This window comes from Protopterus annectens, chromosome 1.part0, assembly GCF_019279795.1.
Source record: "Protopterus annectens isolate FY-2018-M chromosome 1.part0, PAN1.0, whole genome shotgun sequence".
Lineage (NCBI taxonomy): Eukaryota > Metazoa > Chordata > Ceratodontiformes > Protopteridae > Protopterus > Protopterus annectens.
The window spans coordinates 61466948-61488464 of record NC_056725.1 but is presented as its reverse complement, the minus strand read 5'-3'; the positions used below and the strand labels follow the sequence as shown (position 1 = coordinate 61488464).

General features: G+C 39.6%; 1 protein-coding gene across 1 annotated transcript in view; it reads left to right on the top strand.

Moving 5' to 3' along the window:
- Window positions 1-18934, top strand: part of AXL (AXL receptor tyrosine kinase) — a 1440461-nt gene extending 1421527 nt beyond the window's left edge. The window contains exons 19-20 of the mRNA XM_044083580.1: window positions 46-182; window positions 13777-18934. Of these exons, the coding sequence (XP_043939515.1) occupies window positions 46-182; window positions 13777-14179 (540 nt within the window). The 3' untranslated portion in view covers window positions 14180-18934. The remainder of the gene's footprint in view (window positions 1-45; window positions 183-13776) is intronic.
- Window positions 18935-21517: the final 2583 nt, after the last annotated feature.

Below are 21517 nucleotides of genomic sequence, written 5' to 3'. Positions count from 1 at the left end.
AAGACAAGTTTCATTTGTAACATGTAAAGGCTTCATTTTCTTTAGTGGTCATATGGAGTTACAATGTGGGAGATAGCAACACGAGGGCAGACGCCATACCCAGGAGTGGAGAACAGTGAGATCTATGACTATCTGAGACAGGGAAATCGGCTCAAGCAACCTCCTGACTGCTTGGATGGACTGTAAGATATTCTAAATTTATTTAATGTGTTTAAAACATTTAAACTGGCGTAAGACTTAGCACTAAGTTTCTTTTGTTTTGTATTTTAATTATAGTGCACACTTTGATTGAGGAAGGTCATGTAATTATCACCAGTCATGTTTAGCCAAAACTATCCTGTAAAACAATGTTATGCCAGGCATTCTAAATACGATTATGGGTACTTTCCTTCATTTGTTGATGGAACACCTTCAGTAGCTGGCTGAAAGTGAGGACTGTGCATCACACACACAGTGGAGTATAGTTCGGATAAACTGGGGGCTTCCTTTCATGCTTTTACTTAAGAGTTCAGTTAAATAAGTACAGCATCTTAGCGCATTTGCACAGAGGATTATTTAGAGTAGAGGAAGCTGAGAAAGAAGGACAGTAGACTGTGAAAGCATTTTATTCCCATCTCTTCCTGATTCAAAAGGGGAAAGATGATTTTTATCCCTTTCTGGACATCAAGAACTTCAGCCAGTAATACATTCAGTTCTGTATGGTCACCTGATTATGCCCATTTTCCCTCATTATACCTGTTTGGTGTCAGAAAATATGGACACATTTTGGGAAGTCAGTATTTAGGGTCTACATAGGAGAATTCTCTGGAACTCCTTCACTTCATAGTGAAGCCGTTTGGGCTTTCTTCAACAATAAGCATGTTTGCAAAGATGTTGGCTAAGGAAGAGAAGAGCCTCCTGGTGTTCCCTTAGTTAACATTTGAATCCAGTTTACCCCATCAAGATATTTCCTGTAGATGACAGTCGTTTGGGAATTTCCATTGTTGCAGTCCCTAGGACTGAGTATAAACTGGAAGAAGGCCTACCTGATCCCAACTCATATGAAACCCTTTTTTGCTTTGGTGTTGGATGTCTTCCATGGCTGGTAATTCCTGGAGATAGAGATTGTGTTTTTATCCTTTCCTCAGTCACTGGGTCTAGCACATGTTCTTCGTGTTTCACTGTTGCAGTCATTACATTTGGGTTATCTGCTTGCAGGTAGCCCTCAGTCGAACTGATTAACAAAGTCTTGGGTCCTGCGTCAGTTGCTGTCCCTTCTTCCATTACGTCAGGTCATCAGGGGTATAAAACATGCAGCCGACGCCATTACATCAGTCTTTCTTGCCCTGCAGTGCCCGAAGCAGAAGCAGTTCGCAAGTGCCAGTCGGCCGACTCCTGAAATTTTTGTTTTCGAGTTTCAGAACTGAAGTCTTCAACTAAAGCTTAGTACCCCGTTGGAGAAACTTTTTCTTGCTCCTTACCAATGTCAGTAAAAGTTAATTGCATTACTTCTGGAAAGCAAATACTACATAAAGATTTTCATTCTTTCTGTATTCCTTGCCTAGGCCCTGACCATGATGTACCTTGCTGTCGGTTTTGTGCTTTATTTAATTAGCGCACTATCCGTCGTCAGTATATTTTCGCCTGTAAATATTTCTGTTCTATGTTTAATTATCCAGAAATGTCAGCGGTTAGCCATCCGACTACCAGGATTCTGAAAAAATGCAAAGATAAAGACAGAGACAGGCCGCCGAGGTCCAAAACTGCTGACTATGCTTCTCCTAAGCCATTTGCCAGTTCGCTGGTACTCAGTGAGGTGCTTTTGCAGCACCTGATACCCGCTACTTCTGATTCGCAGGCCTCTACTGAGACCCATTCGGAGTCCGGTATGCTGCGAGATGCTTCAGCTATGGAACCCACAGATGTCTCTACCCTGGATGGGTCTGGAGCCGCTGTGCAGACACCGGCTTCCGAGGGCGTATTCAGACCTACGGACTTGCATATTAAACCAACACCTCTTTCTTCACTTAGGCCTTAATCTCGAACCATGCCTAAACGCACAACGCTCAGGCCACTATGCCTAAAAAATAAATAAGGATGGCTGATTATCTAATTACTGTAATCAGGGGTAGCCAACCCCCCCTCCCCCTCTAAGAGGCCTAGGATTGAAGTTGTTTCTGAATCTTCTGACCAGGACTCTGTTTTTTTTTCTGATTTCTACTGATTATCTGGATTTGCCCTTATCTACTTATGAGGATTCTGATGCAGAGGACTCTATTCCCTCTGCCTCCCCTCCAGAGGATTTTTCTTTTGGTGAAACCTTACATACTCTAAGGGAGCATTTCCACTGGGAAAGCCAGGATTTTTCTGATTCAAAAAAGAGGCTCAGGGATTTCTTACTCCTGCCTCAGCATAGGCCTTTAGCTATTCCTCCTGTACTAGACATTGTTGATGATGCTTTTTCAGAATCTAGTTTGGCCCCTGATTCCTTGCCTCCTGCTCCCAGAAAACCTGACAGATACTACAGGGTCCCTGAGTCATACAAGTTCCTTTTTAAAAATCCTATTGCGGATCCAGAGACTATTTCTCAGGGGCCCAAGGGCATTAAGGCTTCTACTGCTAAAAATCCTACCCCTTCTGATAGAGACTCCAGAGTGATGGATAGATGAGGTAAGAAGGTTTACACTTCTGCAACCTTGGCCATTAGGGCTTTAAACTGTCAGTTTCATATGTTAAAGTATCAGCAACATGTTATTGGATTGCTTAAACAGAAAATGATGTTGATTCCTGATTGTGTGGAAAATAATGAATTTCAGGATTTAATGCATTTTGCTGAACAGGTTGGAAAACATACTTTGCAATGTGGTTTTGCTTCATTAGAGGCCTCTTGCAGGGCTGCTGTTACTGAGTCTGTGCTCAGAAGGCATGCTTGGCTTAAGGAGCAATCTTTACCTGATCATGTTAAAGCTAAATTGTTGGATGCTCCATTAAATCAGGACCGCCTGTTTGGCAACAAGGCTGAGGAAGTTCTTAAAAAGATGGAAGATAAAGCTAAATCTATGCAAACTGTTAGATTTCTTACAAGTTCAGCCTCCTAGATTTAGTAGGCACTGGCCCTCTAAAAATTGGTCCTTTCCAGCCCCTTCCAGGTCTTCTCAAGCCAAACCAAGACACAGCAGAAACCCCAAGTTTCAGTCCCAGGAGACACTCAAGACTAAGCAGTGGGGGGCCTCCACTTCCAAATATGGGAGTAATAAGACTCCCTCCTATGGTGAACTGCCTCAATGACTTCCTTTTAATATTTTCAAGTACTTATCAAATGACTGCCCCTTTGGTGGGAAAGATTGCTCTTCATGCAAAGAACTGGGAGCCCATTACCCAGGACAAATGGGTTTTGAATATAATGTCCCAGGGATACAGATTTCACTTTCCACATTGCCAACACCAAGTGGGTGTCCAGACCTACCCCCAAATCAGTTGGAAGAGGTCCAAAAAGAAGTACTTTCTCTCTTAAGCATGGGGGCTATTCATTTGGTACCAGAAGAGGAAAACGGACAAGGTTTCTACTCAAGACTTTTCCTGGTAGCCAGAAAAGACAATTCATGGTGTCCTATCCTGGACCTGTCTACTCTAAACACCTTTTTGGAGATTCCATAATTCAAGATGCTGACTCTTCACCAGTTACTTCCTATGCTAGGCAAAGACGCCTGGTTGGCAACACTAGATTTAAAAGAAGCATACCTGTACCCCCCAATCAGGGAATCTTGCAGAAGATATATTTGCTTCAAAGCAGGCTACACACACTATCAGTTCTCTGCACTGCCCTTTGGCTTATCTGCTGCACCCAGGGTATTCACAAAGTGTCTAGCTCCAGGTATTGCATTTTGCAGGCAAAGAAATATTCAGATATACCCATACCTGAACGATTGTCTAATTCAGGCAGAAAGCCAGGACATACTTTTGAATCATCTGGCCTTTGTACAAAGGGTTCTAACCTGTCTGTGGTACACCATAAACAGAAATAAATCTCACCTGGTACCCTGTCAACAAATTATATTCCTGGGAACAAGCTTGAATACAACTTACCAGATGGCTTACCTCATGCCAAAGAAACAAATTAATTTGACAGCCTACTTCAAACAAGTGGCCACAAAAACCCTGCTATCTGCAAGACAAATACTGCAAGCCTTGGGGTTCATGGCGTCCTGCATTCTTCTAATTCCATATGCAAGGCTGCATATGAGGAAACTACAGTGGTATCTAAAAAGCCTATGGTGTCAACATTCTCAGGATCTAGAAGCAATGAGTCGTATCATACCTTGCCTACGCCTAGAGTTCCTTTGGTGGGCAGAGGCCTGCCACCAAAACAAGGGACAACCTTTCACAAGACCCCCTGCCGCCCAAACCCTAACAGATGCATCAGACTCTGCATGGGGGGCTCGCCTGGCAGGGAAGTGCATTCAGGGCAAATGGAACCCAAGTCAAATGCACCTGAATATCAATCAAAAAGAAATGTTAGCTGTACAGAATGCTTTGACAGCCTTCAAGGATTACATTCTTCCAGGACAACTAATGGTAAAGACGGACAACACCACTGTTATGTGGTACATAAACAAGCAGGGGGGGTACACATTCTTACCCCCTCTGCAGACTAACCATGGCATTGTGGAAAACAGCCTTGAGCTACCAAGTGCACCTTCAAGCTCAATTCCTGCCAGGAAAATTAAATACACTGGCAGACGGACTAAGCAGAAACCTCATGGACCCACATGAGTGGAAACTGGAGCCAAGGATTTTCAACATGTTGACAAGCAAATGGGGGAGCCCAGATATAGAACTATTTGCCTCTCCCCAAAACTACCAATTTGACAAGTTTTGCACAAGGACTCCCCACAAACAAGCCTGGAAAGTGGGTGCTCTGTCCTTCAGCTGGAAAAACCTATCAGTCTATGCCTACCCCCCCCCCGCCTCTGCTCTCCAAAGTACTACTAAAAATCAAACAGGACAAACCAAGGATGATTTTGATTGCTCCAGACTGACCACACCAACACTGGTACCCCCTCCTGCACAGTGTGTCACAGCTATCCCCATGGCACCTGCCTCAGACTCCTTCCCTGTTATCCCAGCAGGAGAACCAGATTCTGCACCCTCAGCTTCTAACACTGAACCTTGCAGCCTGGCTAATTACCTAATCTCGCCTTTACCATCCCTCTATAAACCTGTGATGGATATCATTTTAGAGGCAAGGAGGCCTAGTACTAGAAAATCTTATGCTGAAAATGGAAGAGATTCTGTGCCTGGAACCAGTCTCAAGGGATGAGCGCAGCAGCACCCAATTTACCTCAGATTTTACAATACTTAACTGAGATGCTTCACAAGGGCCTGTCTTTTTCCTCCATTAAAATCAATGCCTCAGCCATTTCAGCTCATTATAACACAGAACCTCCCCTCTTCTCTCGTCCACTGCTCAAGCAGTTCCTTAGAGGGGCCAAAAATTTGAGACCACCCAGGAGAGCTCCAACACCAGCCTGAGACCTTAACTTTGTTTTGGAGAAACTCACTCTACCTCCTTTCGAGCCAGCTGCTACTGCGGACTTAAAATTTCTTTCTTGGAAAACTTCTTTCCTTTTAGCAGTCACTTCAGCTAGAAGGGTATCTGAATTACAGGCCCTTATGGCAGTGGAGCCTATCATCATCCTTCATGCAGACAGGGTGTCCCTCAGAACCAATCCATCCTTCATGCCCAAGGTGGTATCCAGTGTGGCTCTTAATCAGTCCATTCATTTGCCAACCTTCTTTCCCAATCCACAGAACAAAGGGAAATGGATACTGCATTCCTTAGATGTGCACAGAGAACTTAGATTCTACCTGGACAGGACTAACCCTCAAAGGAAATCTGAACAACTGCTGGTGGCATTTGCTGCAGGGGCAGAGGGGAAGGCTATTTCAAAGCAAACCATTTCTAAATGGATAGGCCATTGCATTCATTTCTGCTATAAGCACCATGGAAAACGTATCTCCCAGGGGATCAGACCTCACTCCACCAGGGCTGCATCTGCCTCTACAGCCTTTCACAGAGGCGTACCTACTAGGGACATCCTAGAAGCTGCTACCTGGATTTCTGTACATACCTTCACCAAGCACTATCATTTGCCAATTTTTTCTAAATCCAGAGCTGGCTTCGCCACTGTAGTCTTGCAGGGCCTTATAGCTGGTCCTAATGCTATTTAAATTCCTCCTCCCAACCATAGCTTTGGGAATCTACCCAAATGTAATGACTGTAACAGTGAAACATGAAGAACATAGTACAGTTGTGTACACTTACCATAAATGTAGATGTTCGAGTGTATTCACTGTTGCAGTCCTGGTTATCCTCCCTCCAGCCCCCTAACTTCTTTTGGTTATACCTCTACTTTCCTTTAGTATGCTTAAAAGCTTTTTGGTGTGTATGCTTTTTTTCTTGGAGGTATATCATTGTACTTTTATATTTAATTGCTTCCCATTAGGGGGGCATCTGACATCTGGGGCAAGATAAAATGATGTAATGGTGTCGGCTGCATGTTTTATACCCCTGACGTCATGGAAGAAGGGATAGCAACGGACGCAGGACCCAAGACTTTGTTAATCAGGCCAACTGAGGGCTACCTGCAAGCAGATAACCCAAATGTAATGACTGCAACAGTGAATATACTCAAACATCTACATTTATGGTAAGTGTATACAACTCTACTTTCTACCTTATCTAACCCTGGGCTCAACCAGACCCACAATTTGGGCTTGAGGAGTTTGAAGACACTGGTGCAGTGTTATAGTTTTGCTGGGGAGTGTGGTGTAACCTGCCCCATGGGGCAGACTAGCAAGCTCTGCAGTTTCTACCTGTGGGAGGTGCATACATGCTTCTACTTAGACTGCTGAATGCCCCAGACTCTCAATGCCGCTATTGTCATGGGCCTAGACTGCCCCCCCTACCCCAGATGGGATGAGCCAGCATCATCTGCTCACTCCAGTCCTCTCCCTGTCCAGTTCCTCCAACACCCTTGACACCTGTCAAACACAGTGCTTTATCCCTCTCTGCTATGTGGCTGGATTAGTAATCTGTTGTCTTTAATACACATGTCTACCACTGACTCCCACCCCAATCCCTTTCTAATACATAACCTCCTTCCCCTCATTAGCAGTGGCACATTCTTGCTCCTAGAAGGTTTTCATGCCCTCCTCTTCAAGGACCTCAGTCAAAAGTTGCACGACAGCTCACTTATGACATGAGATCCTGAATAATTTAATGATTCCAAGAACTTTGTTCTTCTTTGCTGAAATACTTAAGAAACTTGCTGGTAGGAATGCTTCCAGTGTTACAGCTGTGAAATCACAGCTTCCAAATAAATAATTAAATGAACATACAGGAGATTAAAACCCAAATGTTGAATTACAGTGTTCCAAACAGTTAATCTGTCAATAAATTATTTTAAGTAATTACTTTTGAAACATATTTTTCTTTTGTCAGGCATGTATATGTTTTATTCTTGAATGCTGCAACATACCTTGTTTACTTTGTGAGCTTTTTCTGCCAGCTGATGCATCATTCTAAGCTTCTTTTGACATGCCTTCATGATGTTCCTGCTCCTGTCTGGGAATGGTAGCATCTATGAGATTAGATGACTTCTGAAGAAGTAAAATTATATGAGAACCCAAGCAATACAAAACGACAAACACTGAACCAACTGCTGGAATCCAAACAGAAAATGACCAGAACCAGTTCACAACTGTTTTATTACAGAAATTAAATGCTTTTGTGTGTATATAACGTACACTTCTTCAGAATAAAAAAATTCACAACAATTCAGTTTAAATAACCTACTAATAAAATCACATGACCCATCAACACACCTACCAGTTTCTAATCTTAAAGGCTACTTGCTCATATAATAAAATACATAAAGGTCTATACAAATATATACTACGAAAAAAAAAGAAACCTAATGTTTCCCTAATGTGTACAACATAAATTAAATATAGTGAGACATAAGTCTTAAAACACAAGCTATGGATAAAGACTCATTCAAACCTGGGGGTGAGGTAGTGGATTTCAGTTGCCAATGCAACTCCCTCCGTTCTACCATGTCATGCCACGGTCCCCCCTGTAAATTTCGCTGTATGGCGTTGATAACAAAAAAATAAAAAAACATGGTCTGGATGTTTTTCTACATGACAATACAATGCATTAGTAGTTCTCTGCTTGATGTCAAATGTGTTCATAAATGCGTTCTTTAAAACTACGAATGGTTTTACCAACATAAAAACTTGGGCACATTTTACATAAAGCCACATAAATTACTCCCATTGATTTAGTTACAAAAAAGTGTGTCCTTATTTTAATACCATTAATAAGCACCTCATGTTTCTCTAAAATGTACTGGCACAGATTGCATGCACCACATTTATAAGTACCCCAAGTCCTTTCACTAATGGTATCTTGTCATCTGATTCTAACATGTTCTTGATGCATTTGGCTTTTCTAGTGACAAATACTGGTTTGGTTCCCAAAATGTCAGATATCCCTTCAAATGCTTGAAAAACAAGCCAATTTTGGTTAATAATAATCCAAATGTAACCATATTGTTCAATAAAAGTGGTGATAAATGAACATTTATACCCACCATTTGTTTCTCTCTGATAAACCAAAGTTTTATCTAGCAAAATGGGAATCACCTCCTTCTGCTGTCTTTTCTGAATGACTTCCCTCCATATTAGATCAACTAAATCCGGAGGGGGGGTAACCTCTAATTATAAACATCCTTTTCAAATTTACACATTCTTTGAAAAACATTTCTTCACTAGAAATCATATGGGCTAACCTTGTATATTGCCCCTTAATGATTCCCCTCTTTTGGTGAATCGGGCTTCAATTACTGTAGCGCAAAAGGCTATTAGAGTATGTTGCTTTCCTAAACATTGTGCTCTGTATACTTTTATCCATGCCATCCTTGTAAATAAACACATCCAAATAGTTAATACTTACGATATTATAATGGTATGTAAACTTTAAGTAAGAGGTAGTGGAATGTAAATATTCCAAAAATCTATCGGTGTCTATTTTACTAGCATCCCAAGCAATAAAAAAGTCATCCAAAAACCTCACATATAAATAAGGTAGAATATTTTTGTTAAATATATACTGTTTTTCCCATTGAAGTAATACTATGTTCGCAAACACTGTTGAAAAAATTGCCCATCCAAATGAATAAAATATTTCAAAACCATGTCTAACAATGCATCAAGCACATTAATTTCATTAGCATTAAAATGACCAGATTCTTGAATAAAATCATGAAACATTTCTTTTCCAACATCTTGTGGGATCACAATAAATAAATTTACTATATCTATAGTAACAAATGCTAAACTGGTACTATACTTCATTTTTCCAAAAATCCCAAGAATCTTTCATAACATTGGGGTAACCAGATACCAACATTTTTACTTTTTTGTCTATGTATACAGCCATGGGGTGAGTGATAGGAGTTCTAGCACTCACGATAGGTCTCATAGGTGGGTCCCACAAACATTTATGTACTTTTGGGATCCCAAAAGGGGGAGGGACCACAGGGAATTTAACTTCTAAGAATTCATACACTTCTCTAGAAGTTTACTCTTGTTCCAACATGTCTAACAAAATAAATCTAATTTTAGAATAACATGAATTAATATCATTCAAAGATACTTGCTCATAAAAATCTTCATCTAGTACATGTTCAAGCATGTTAAGATAATCCCCTTTGTTCATAATCACTATCCCTTCCCCTTTATCTGGCTTCATGACTCTAATAATTTTGTTTTACATAAGTTCTTCTATTAAACATTGTTCAGAAATAGTCAGATTAGTTTCATTTGTGTGAACATTTTTACCCCTCAGTAATTTTCTGAAATTAAATTCACACAGCTTTTCAAAAATAACCAGGGGTGTGGATAACACAGGGTTAAAAATGCTACTACTTCTTAGAATGCTACTAATGTGATTGCTGTCGACACCATTAAACAACAGTTTGAATTGAGCTTTCTTAAGAACATTTTAAGTCCACCATTGAAGTCTCAATTCTAGCATGTGTTGTAGGGACAAAAGTAAGCCCCTTACTCAACAGACTCACTATATTTTCATTGAATGTAATATCTGTAAAGTTATATACTTTTAGTCACTATTAGCATTAGTTAAAATGTTAGGCAATGCCTCATGCGCACAGTACCTGCTGTTCCAAAGTTATCTAATAGTTCTGTGGACACTGGTAATATGAATTCCGCCTCTTGTATCTCCCTCTGGCTCACCCTCTGTTCGATGTGTGCTGGTTCTGATTCTGTTGGTGAAACTTCTGCTTGTTGTTCCCAAAATGGTTCCTGAGCCTCTCTGATCTCCTGGGAGGAGCTGCATCTAAAGGGGCTGTCCCTTCCTCTTGGTTCTCTATATGCTTCACTTCTTCCAATGAGGGGTTCCCTTCTGAAACTCTGTTGTCTTGGTTCCGCCCTTCTGACACACCCATTGACTGAGGGAATGCCTTTCACTCCTGGTATTCCCTTCTATCTCTGTCAAGTTTTTTACATTTTCTCTTTTGAATGTCAGTTACTACATTGTCTATTCTGCCACAAAACTGCAGAGTATTGTGACCCTTGTACTGAAAAAAAGCACATCTTTTTTGATTTTGTTGTCCAGCCCTTCTGCTCTTTTCATAAGATTGTCTATTTCAATATGGTTGTGCTTTCTAAGTAGTTTTAGCAGCTCCACACCTTGTTTATTGAATAGTTCTATCAAATCCAAATGCAAAGATGAGCCAGCTAATAACCCATTCGGGTATTTCCACAGTCTAAGTCCCTTAGGGAGTTTCTCAGTATGAAAACATTCAGATAAAAAGGCGTTTTCTACTTGTAGTTTGCAACATTTAAGTAACACCTTTTCAAAAGTAGTTAAAGTTTCATTGTATGAGCCTGTTTCACTACTTACATGCTGCAACTGAATAGTAGAGCGCAACCAATTGTTTAAATTAATATTAACTGTCAGAACATTGTCGGAATTCACCGATGAATGAGAAGAAAGATTCTTTAAACAGGCAGGTGTACGATGGTATTCTGTAGCAGTAGACAAAGCAGCTACTGGTCCACTAGACCGTTCTATAAGTTCTTGTACCAACAAAGTAAGCTGCCCAACACTTCTATGGAGATCTTCCAAGTTGGAAACTGGTCTAGCCGAATTCACATTCCAGTTGTCCGCAGAAGACATGAGAAACCGAGAACCCAAGCAACACAAAAAGACAAAACCCACTGAACCAACTGCTGGAATCCAAACAGAAAATGACCAGAACCAGTTCACAACTGTTTTATTACAGAAATGAAGTGCTTTCGTGTGTATATAACATACACTTCTTCAGAATAAAAACATTCATAAAAATTCAGTTTAAATAACCCACCAATAAAATCACATGACCCATCAACACACCTACCAAGTCTAATCTTAAACACTATTTGCTCATATAATAAAATACATAAAAGTCTATACAAATATATACTAAGAAAAAAACCTAACCTAATGTTTCCCTAATGTGTGCAACATAATAACAAATTAAATATAAAATGTCGACACCATACAGTGGAATTTACTGGGGGGACCGTGGCATGACATGGTAGAACGGAGGGAGATGCATTGGCAACTGAAATTAAACACCACCTCACCCCCAGGTTTGAATGAGTCTTTATCCATAGCTTGTGTTTTAAGACTTATGTCTCACTATATTTAATTTATTATGTTGTACACATTAGCGAAACATTAGGTTAGGTTTTTTTTTTTAGTATATATTTGTATAGACTTTTACATATTATATTATATGAGCAAGTAGCCTTTAAGATTAGAACTGGTAGGTTTGTTGATGGGTCATGTGATTTTATTGGTGGGTTATTTAAACTGAATTTCTGTGAATGTTTTTTATTCTGAAGAAGTGTATGTTATATACACACGAAAGCACTTAATTTCTGTAATAAAACAGTTGTGAACTGGTTCTGGTCGTTTTCTGTTTGGATTCCAGCAGTTGGTTCAGAAGTAAAATTATATTCCAGCACCATTTGTTCTTCATGATTTCACTCAGTTCTTTTCCAGAATCACTATTCTTATCCACTTCCTTAATTAACTCAAGTAGTGTTTCATCCAATTATCCATCACTGTGAAGCCTTATAATTTCTGCCCCATCAATCAATGGTTTGGTATCAAATTGCTCATTCTGATTTGAGTCTTAAATAGTTTGATTCCCCCTACCCACAGTTCAAGAGTAAGGGAATTTCTCAAGTGCCCTGGCCAAATTTCTACAAATCATTATGAATACCACCTTCTTCCCTCAAAGTAGGCTTTATGCCTACTGAGACCAATGTAATCAACAAAGAAAGTATATAAATAAATTAAAATTAACGTTGTTAACCTAACTTTGATATGCTCTAGTGCACATAATTTTGATATATTTTGTTTCAACGTCTTGCACTCAAACATTTTGTAACTTGCATGTCTGAGGTGGAAAATGCAATGCTACAATACAGCTTTCACGGATGACAGATAGACTCATTGAAAGAATGTTTCGGCATTAAAGGTTTACTGGGCTTCTGTTTGTGTGTATTTTAGATGACAGAGTGACAAAGTGGTGCAGCAGATGGCATTGTCACCTCACAGCAAGAGGTGCATCTGTTTGATTCTTGGCTTGGGTGCTTTCTGTGCGGAGTTTGCATGTCCTCCCTGTGTTCACGTGGGTTTCCTCCGGGTGCTACAAAAACCAAACCAGATGTACACCTCAATAGTGGCAAACAGTTTATTCCAAAGACATCAGATAACACCTTTGGAATAAACTGTTTGCCACTACTGAGGTATACGTCCTTGTTTTGTTTTTGCATTTTATTTCCTTTATTAGTACGGCACCCGGTGGTGTAAAGCTTGGCTCCAAGTGATTTTCACTGTTGGTGACACCCCAACCCCATGTGCAAAAATGTGAAAAGAGGATGTGGATGGATGGATTTTCAACCTGACTAGCCATTTGCTATGTCAAAGACATACACATTCCTAAGTATGCATGCAGTGTTAGAGAACAGGCTTGCAAAGGAAGGGCTAATCATCCTGATGGATAACAAGAAGAATTCTAGCCCTGCTATGTGGTTAGCAAATATAAATTGGCACCTTTATTAAAAGTAAAGCTTCACAGTTGTAAGCTGTGATTGGAAAGAGACAAAAGTCACTGGCTGCTGAAGTGGCAGATAGCACAGTTGAACTCACCTTTAACTGGGCACCCAGCATTGCTTTCACCGTCAAGGAAGCTGCTTCTCTTACAAAGGACTGAGGCTGTTTGAACCTATTTTGTGCAAGAGAAAGGGAGAAGTATGGAGGTTCAGCTGCTTGATTGTATGGGGAATTATGTAACTGATAGTTTAACAGGAGTGCTACTGAAACAAAGGGATATAAATGATTTTGAAAAAAGAATGACAACAAAGAATCTTAGGCAGTCCTCCTCGTACATGGTGCTGATAATGAAAATAATATTTACTGTTATGGTTCAAGTAGTGGTCATCTGATGTCAGGCTGTGTAATTCAGTTATGGAGAGCACAGTACAGATGTTATACTCTTTGTCTTTAAAACTAAGTTAAATATCATCGTTACATGTCACAAGAACATGTTGTGGGCTAGCTGACAGCTGGAGAAATAACATTGTTTTGTAAAATTTTGATTGAGTTTCCAGTCACTAAGTAATTAATATGTCTGTGATTTTATTTTTATTCTGTAGGTATCAGTTAATGCTGTCCTGTTGGATGCTGAACCCCAAGGACAGGCCAACATTTGAGATACTCCACTCTGAGCTAAAGAAGATTCTCGAAAACCTTCCTGCTGATCAGGACCCAGAGGATATTCTATATGTCAATATGGAACCAGATGCAGACCGGGAACTTGGAGCAGTCGGAGGATTTGAGACAGAAGACTCTGATCTACAGATACTGAAGGGGCAAGTAATTACTGCAGATGTTCACCGTTCAGGAACTTGCAGTCGTTACGTTTTGTGTCCTCCTCATGAAGGTGTCCACCTTCTGAGTTCAGCACAGTCAAGTGAAAATTTACTGCAGCTTACAGCAATTGATGAGGAAACATTGGATGATGAACCAGACCATAATGATGTATCACAGTACAGCTAATGACCTACTGAACAGCTGGATTTCCATCTGAATAATGCAAAGTTGACTGATTTAATATAATCAGAAAACAATTATTTGGCCTGGTATAATCACCACTGCATTTGAAGTCAGTAATGGAAATCTGGTACCAAAAAGCAAGTCAAAATAATACGGATTGAAAGAAACGATGCACTTTTCTTCTACTTCTCGTTTTTTCTGTAGTCACGCAAGGGCTTCCTCTCATTTGAAAATTGCACTTCCAAAGACTTTGTGAATTCTTTTTTTTCAGACAGAACATCTGATGACTTGTTCAGCTGGAAATCACAGCACTGTAAGCAAAAGGATATAAACTGAAACTGTATTTGCACTGACTGCAGCATATCATTAAAAGTATAATAGTTTCAGTTACCTTTATCTTCAGAGTGAGGGCTTTGTTCAGCAAGTAGTCATCTTTACTGCCAGTGGCAAAAATGTTGTTATATGGCTTTAATTTGTGCATTTTAAATATGGACACTCCAGAAGAATGCTGTAAGAATGTACCACAAAGAAAAGCTTAACTATTTGCCAGTTTCCAACTCTGCTTTATGAGTAGAGTGCACAATTTCTGTACTGGTAGGTAGAATGCCACTATGTAGTTTACAATACTGGAGGTGTATCTGTAATCAGGATGTCAGAAGCAACAGCATGTCTAGTAGAAATTGAAGCTTCGTTGTTGCACAGTATTTTTTAATTGTGGAAATGTACATGAATGTGTTTGGCTTGCTGAACTATAACATGCTGTTTGCTGTATGAATGGAGATAATAGAGTGCAGATTATGTGAACATTTTAACCGTTAAACAAAAATAGGGGAGGGAAATGCCCAATAAACAAACTATCAAACAAAGCAAAAGGGCAATCAAAACAGAAAATAAAAGACAAACGCATTAATGACATACCGTGTTTTTGTCCTTTGAAACTTCCTCAGATCTTTTATTTTGTGTTTGTGAAAAAGCTTTACAGTTGGATATTAAACCACCTGAAATTGCTTAGTGGTCCATTTTGATTGCCCTTTTGCTTTGTTTAACATTTTAACTGTACTACATCACATGGCTGATAGGTGTTTGCTGGGTGGTTTTGAGCTTTGAAGAAATGTTCTCGATTCTTGAATTCCTAGCAGTATCAAACCCTTCCCAGAACGCAGAAATGTTCTAGTTGTAGTGCAGCTCAGAAAAAAATGTGTTTGAGTAGTAGTTTAGTGCAGGAAGAATACAATTATCTTCGTTCTTATGCATGCATAATCTATACACAGTTTATTACATTACACTTGCAAACCAGTTCCTTACACCCAAGTGTTTGGAAAACCTGACTTGAATTGCAGGCCAGTGTCTGAACATTCCTTACTTGTATTACTTAGCTTAGTTAACCCACAAAACATAATATTACATTTTCTTCTAAAGGAAAAAAAAAAAACAGCAATCTGTTTTGCACTGCCTCTTAAGAGAATGCCAGTCACATTGAGATATATAGTTAGTCGCATTACTGAATCCATACATGCTGAAGCATTTCATTTTAACTAAAAGACTTTGTAGGAAGCTTTATTTTATCATATGAAGGGATATCTATATCCATATGAAGGGAATACATACCACATCTGTTTTAAGGGAAAATGTTGAAACACAAAATCTGATAGCTGTGAAACAACAAAAAAATAAGATTTATTTACACTTGAAATTATTTTAAAATTTTGACTTATTTAAATTTTTAATAGTTTAGCTACACCAGTATGCTTTCATTACAACTTGGGTAAGACAAACACATGTAAAAGCATAAACTTAAGATGCAAGTCTTGTTCAGAGCCAGTGAGGTTAGCAATTAAATGTTCATCATCATGATCACTGTTTCAGTAGCCAGAGATTGTATGGGTCATATCCTGCAGTAGATATAACAGCCAGCCAGCTTCCCAAACTTCAGGGCACCTTCCATGCAACCAAACTATTAGGCAGCTCAAGCTAAGCTGACTAAAAGTCAAGTTTGTGAGCCAGGCCTCCTAGAGCTTAACTGCCGCCAAGAAGACTGCTTCTCTGCTGTCATTCTTGGACTGACAGTTGACTAACACTGTTCCATTACTGGGCAGATAAATTTCCATGGGGAGAAGAGCCCTCCACATTACATTTTCTTTATGGAGACATACTTTTCCTAAAATAGAAGAACTTGTAAGCTAGGAGAAAGTGTTTTTGTTGACTGTCTTGTGACATTTATATACATTTAAAAGCGGGTACAATTTTTTTTTTTTTACTTTTGTGGTTGAAAGTTTTTTAAAACTGCTTTTTGTGGATTTACTATGGTTATTTTACATTTTGCGGCTGGAGAAAGTGTTTAAAGTGTCTCTGTTTTCTGAGAAAATTTTACTTTTTTGTGAATTTCCTGGTTTATTGTGTATTGTTGCTAAGTTTCTCTGAGAAATGAGCACTATTTTCAGCTTTAACACGGAACAAAGTACCAGTTCCTTGGTTGAACCTTCTTCTAATGTTAAGTAGCATTTACCACCACAACAATCTGGTATTGTGCAGGTGGTGACTGTTGTAGCCAAAGCTGGTTACTCAGACTATGCATCCTTCTGCTGTAATCCGTATAGCCACAATGGACCAGGGGTTTGACACATCCTCTGCAGCTATAGGTGTCCCTTCAGGGGGAAGAGAAATCCACTCTTGGCAGCCCTGGAGAAGGGCCAGGGAATGTGCCCATGCTTAGCGAGAATACTGTGCCCATCCCTGAGGAAGTTGTTGCTGGCAGTACTAGTTCTGTCTCTACAGAAATTCCTGTCAAAAAGGGATAGAAAACTAAACATTTGTCTTCTGTTAACAGATAATCTGTTCAGGAGTAATTTAATGGCTCAGGGTCTTGTACAGGCTGTTTCGGGTAAAAGAAAAAGGATTCCTGTATCTCTGAGGAGGTTCAATAATTTGAACTTGAAGGGGAACGTGAAGAAACACATGCAGTTGTTTCTCCTCAGATTCTGAGGAGAGTGATGTATCTGATTCTCCCTGTGAGGAATTCTCTTTCTGGGAGACTATTTCCAGGCTGAGTCAGTATTTTCAGTGAGAGAATATCCTCTCTCTCACAAAATATTATGATTTGTTACAAATGAAATTTCCGGAGCCCACACTTAACCCTCCAGTTTGTTCAGCTTTGGAGTTTTTTTTTTTTTCGCAGCTTGCAATTTCTCTAGTAGGCAGCCTCCTGCCTCCAATAAAGCAGATGGAGTTGTATAAAGTTCTTCAGTTGTTCAAGTTTTTATATACCAGTTCCAGACTTGACCCAGCAGCTTTAGTTAATCCAGCTACTGGTAAACTGCTTCTGCAACTTTAATATTTGGAATTCTAAACTGTCGGGCTTATATGTTGAGGGTTATCCCGACTAATTGTGAAAGTATAATGAATGTTTTGGCATCAGTTTCTTCTTGTGAGGAAAAATCTGCTTTGTGTAATTTAGTTTCTTCTGTTTCTGTTGTTCTGTTATTACTCATTGTTTAAACTGTGTTTTTGACTCTGTAGATACTTCTTCCAGGGCTGCAGCCAGCGGAACTGCTTTGTGGAGATTTGCCTGGCTGATTCAGAGAATATTCTTAATGATGTCAAAATGAAATTTTAAATTCTTCCATGGGGAGAGATTTGTTTTTTGGTACTTCTGCTGTAGAAATGTAATGAGATGGACAACCTGATTCTGTGAGTTTCTCAGATTTTCAAGCCCTCCATCTTTAAATTTTCTAAGGGATTCCCTTTTCCCTTCTTTAACTTTGGCAATGGCAGGAAGGTTACAAAACAAAAGCAGTAATGACTATGTAAGGAACCTCACCCCCCCCCCCCCCACACACACACACACACACACTCGCAATCCCTTAATCTTCCCAGAAAGTCTGAAGCTCTTGTTCTGTCTTTGGCAACAGACTGTTTCAGACAAATGGGTCTTGACTATGATCCACCTAAACTACAGTTGGCAGTGGGATTTTTCCTCACCTGCCTGACCGAACTCTCGTCTTTCTTCTTGTCTTACATCATATGCTATCTCAGGGTGGGTGGATAGCTGTTCTTCCTCCTACTCGATAAGGAGAGGGATTTTATTTAAGGGTGTTTCTGGTGCCAGAGAATTAAGATTCTTGGAGATTCCTGAACCAATCTGTGATTCTGCCCAAGTTGAAAATGCTTTCACTTCACAACGTGTTACCCCTTCATCTGCATTTGAGTTTGTTAATAACCTTAGATTTAAAAGATACATATCGTCACATTCCTCTTCATCCAGATTTCAGATGTGTCAAAGTTTTCTGTGTCTAGATCACATTATTAGTTCTCTGTTTTCACCTTTGGGCTATCCATTGCCCCAAGAATATTCCTAAAGTGTCTAGCTTCTGCAGACTACAGAGTATGCACCTTTTTCATAATTAGATGACTTGTTTATCTTTGTGTGTTTTTAAAGTGTCAGGAGCCACTCCCTTGAGTCAAAGATTTCATTCAGAGGCTGGTATTCCAAGACAACACTGAAAAGCCTATTTTGTTTTCCTCCCACCTGGATGTTTTTTCTGGGATGTCTGATGGAAACCTCACTACAAACAGCTTTTCTTCCACATGAAAAAATAGCTATATTTGTGGTGTTTTTCAGTGTTTACAGCATCCATCTCTGTGAGGGATTTCATCAGGATTCTTGGTCTCATGGATTCCATTATTTTCATGATACCTCTTTTGCAAGACTCCTTTTCTAATTTCTCCAAATCTTTTGTGTTTCTAATACCATAACAGGAATGGACGCTATTCCTAAGTCAATGTACGATTAAAGTTCATGAAATTATTATTGTTTCAATCTTTGATGTCAGCCAGAAGTGCTCTTCGCAGCACCTGCAATGTGCCCAGTAATGACTCCTGCAATTCGTACAGAGTTAAATGTATTGGTAATGTATCTAAATACGATTGTAGATTCTTTTTAATAAGACCTGTTTCTCCTACTACTATTAGAACTGTCTGGGTATCTTTCTTCCACATTGCTCTCGTTTCTGCCTGCAAATCCTGATGTTTTATGACTTTGTGTCTCTCTGTACGTAAGACACTGTAGTCACTGTGGGTAGAGATTTCAATGATCAATGCTACTTTTGTCTTCTTTTCATGGATCACTATATATAATTTTCTCACATCTGTCTTTTGATCTGTTGATAATGGGTGATCACATCTAATGTAGACCATCATTTTCTATGATGCTGTGTGGCTCATGTTTCTAGTATTTTTCAGCTACTTCGGTACCATAATGTTTACACAATCCCCAGTTCAACAGTCGCCACATTATTATGCCTTTCAGTATACAGTCCTTCTGCCATTAGTGTGTCAGAACCAGCAACAAAGGTGTGCAACTGTTTCCAATTCTGTTTTACAAAACCTACATTTGTCTGTTTCTCCCACATGTTCAATGGACTTTGTAAACCAATGTGTGCATAGCCCACTATCTTGGGCCACCAATATTAACCTTTCATTCATTGGTTTGAATTTGCCTGTCCTTAACCATTCCTGCATTCAGTTGTGATCAACATAAGCTTCTTCCCGAAGTTTTCTATACTTGCAACTACATTTATGCATTTTCCACATTTCTTGCCTTCTCATCTGATCCTTCACCTTATATTCTTTCTTTTGTTTTTTGGCATATTCAATTATCTGATTTTTTTTTTTTTTTATCTTCTGGTTTGATTTCCATTCCTGCTTGACATGCTTCTGTTAGACTAAGCAGGGAAGTCATCTTAGATTTATTCGCCTCAATTTTCAAACCTTTAATTATGTTTGGGTCCTGTGAGGTCAGCAGATATGTGAGCAGTCCCACGATTGCAGATCTACACGTATAATCAGTTTCAAGGAGGCCCACACCTCCTTCAGAACAGTGAATATGTAATCTTGGTATGTGCTGATTTTTTAAACATATGTGGTGAGCATGAAGAACCCTTTTCATTTTCCTATCTAATCTATCCAACACATTAACAAATTAATCCTGAAAAACAGGAGGATGATACAATGGTATCTGAAATCTCTGTGATCTCAGCATGAACACCCATTGACTTTTCAAATTCCAGTGTTAGGAATTGTGAAAGGTTAAATCGTACAGTGGAGAATTTCTCAGAATCCAGATCTCCCATTCTCCACTCCTGTTTCAAAGCTGTCAGTCACAAAAGACACCTGACTTTGCTTGGAGAGTAGTGAAAGTGGTCATGAATGTGCAGGGTCTTTGGAACAAAAAACGCAAGCCAAAATGCACAAACATAAAAGAGATGCTAGCTCTTATTAATGCTGTCAACTGACTGAATCATCTGTGGTCCCCAGGACCTCTTTAGGTGTTTACAGACAACACACCAGTGATGTGGTACATAAACAAGCAAAGGGGGTGAGACCAGATCCTACCCCCAGTGCAGACTAACCATGTTAGAATGAGAGACAGCTTTACAGCACACTCTCTGCAGACATCTTGCATTCTATCAGAGCAGCATTGTGAGGCAAACTGAGCAGGACCAAGGCATGAATGAATACTGAAACAGGCGGTCTTCCAAGATTTGAGTAATCAGGTAGACCTTTTTGCCTCCTCGAAACAGTCAGCTTGCAAATTTCTGTTCCTGGACTCCATGAAAGAAGGCCAAGCATCCATTGCCTTTTCTTTTCCTTGGACAGGAATGTTCCTGCATGACTTTCCACTAATATCCAGGGTACTTCTGGAGATGACAAAGAAATCCCCAAAGATTGTTGTGGTGACTCCCTTCCGGCCCAGGCAGGAGTGGTTCTCCCTTCTTCTGGAATTGGTCAGGGACAATTACCACAAACTTCCGTACATTACAGCAGGGGGTGTTTAATACATCACGACTTCCTTACATTATAGCAGGGGTGTTTAATACATCATGACTCCACACAATTGCTGCCTGGATGACTGTGTTTATTCCTTTTAGACACCTGTTTTATGAAGATATGCATCTGGTATTAATGGAGGAAAGACTGCCTGCTACTAGAAAATTGTACATTAGCAAATGGAAAAAGTTTTCTAGTTAGTGTCAACAAAAGAATCTATACCCATTGTGGTTCTCTGGTTTTAAAGTATTTGTGTGAGTTACTATCCTATGGTTTGTCTTACTGCTCTATCAAAGTTCATTTGTCAGCCATTTCAGCATGTCTGCTCACTTTCAATGCAGTCTCACATGAAAATGTTTTTGAAAGGGGTTCTGCATAAGAATCCTCCCAGAAAACCAGTGGCTTCTCCTTGGGAATCTTAATTTTATTAACGCTAATGCTTCATTTGAACCAGCTCATCGTCATGAAGTTCTTCACATGGAATAGTTTTACTCATTATTTTGACCTCTGCAAGAA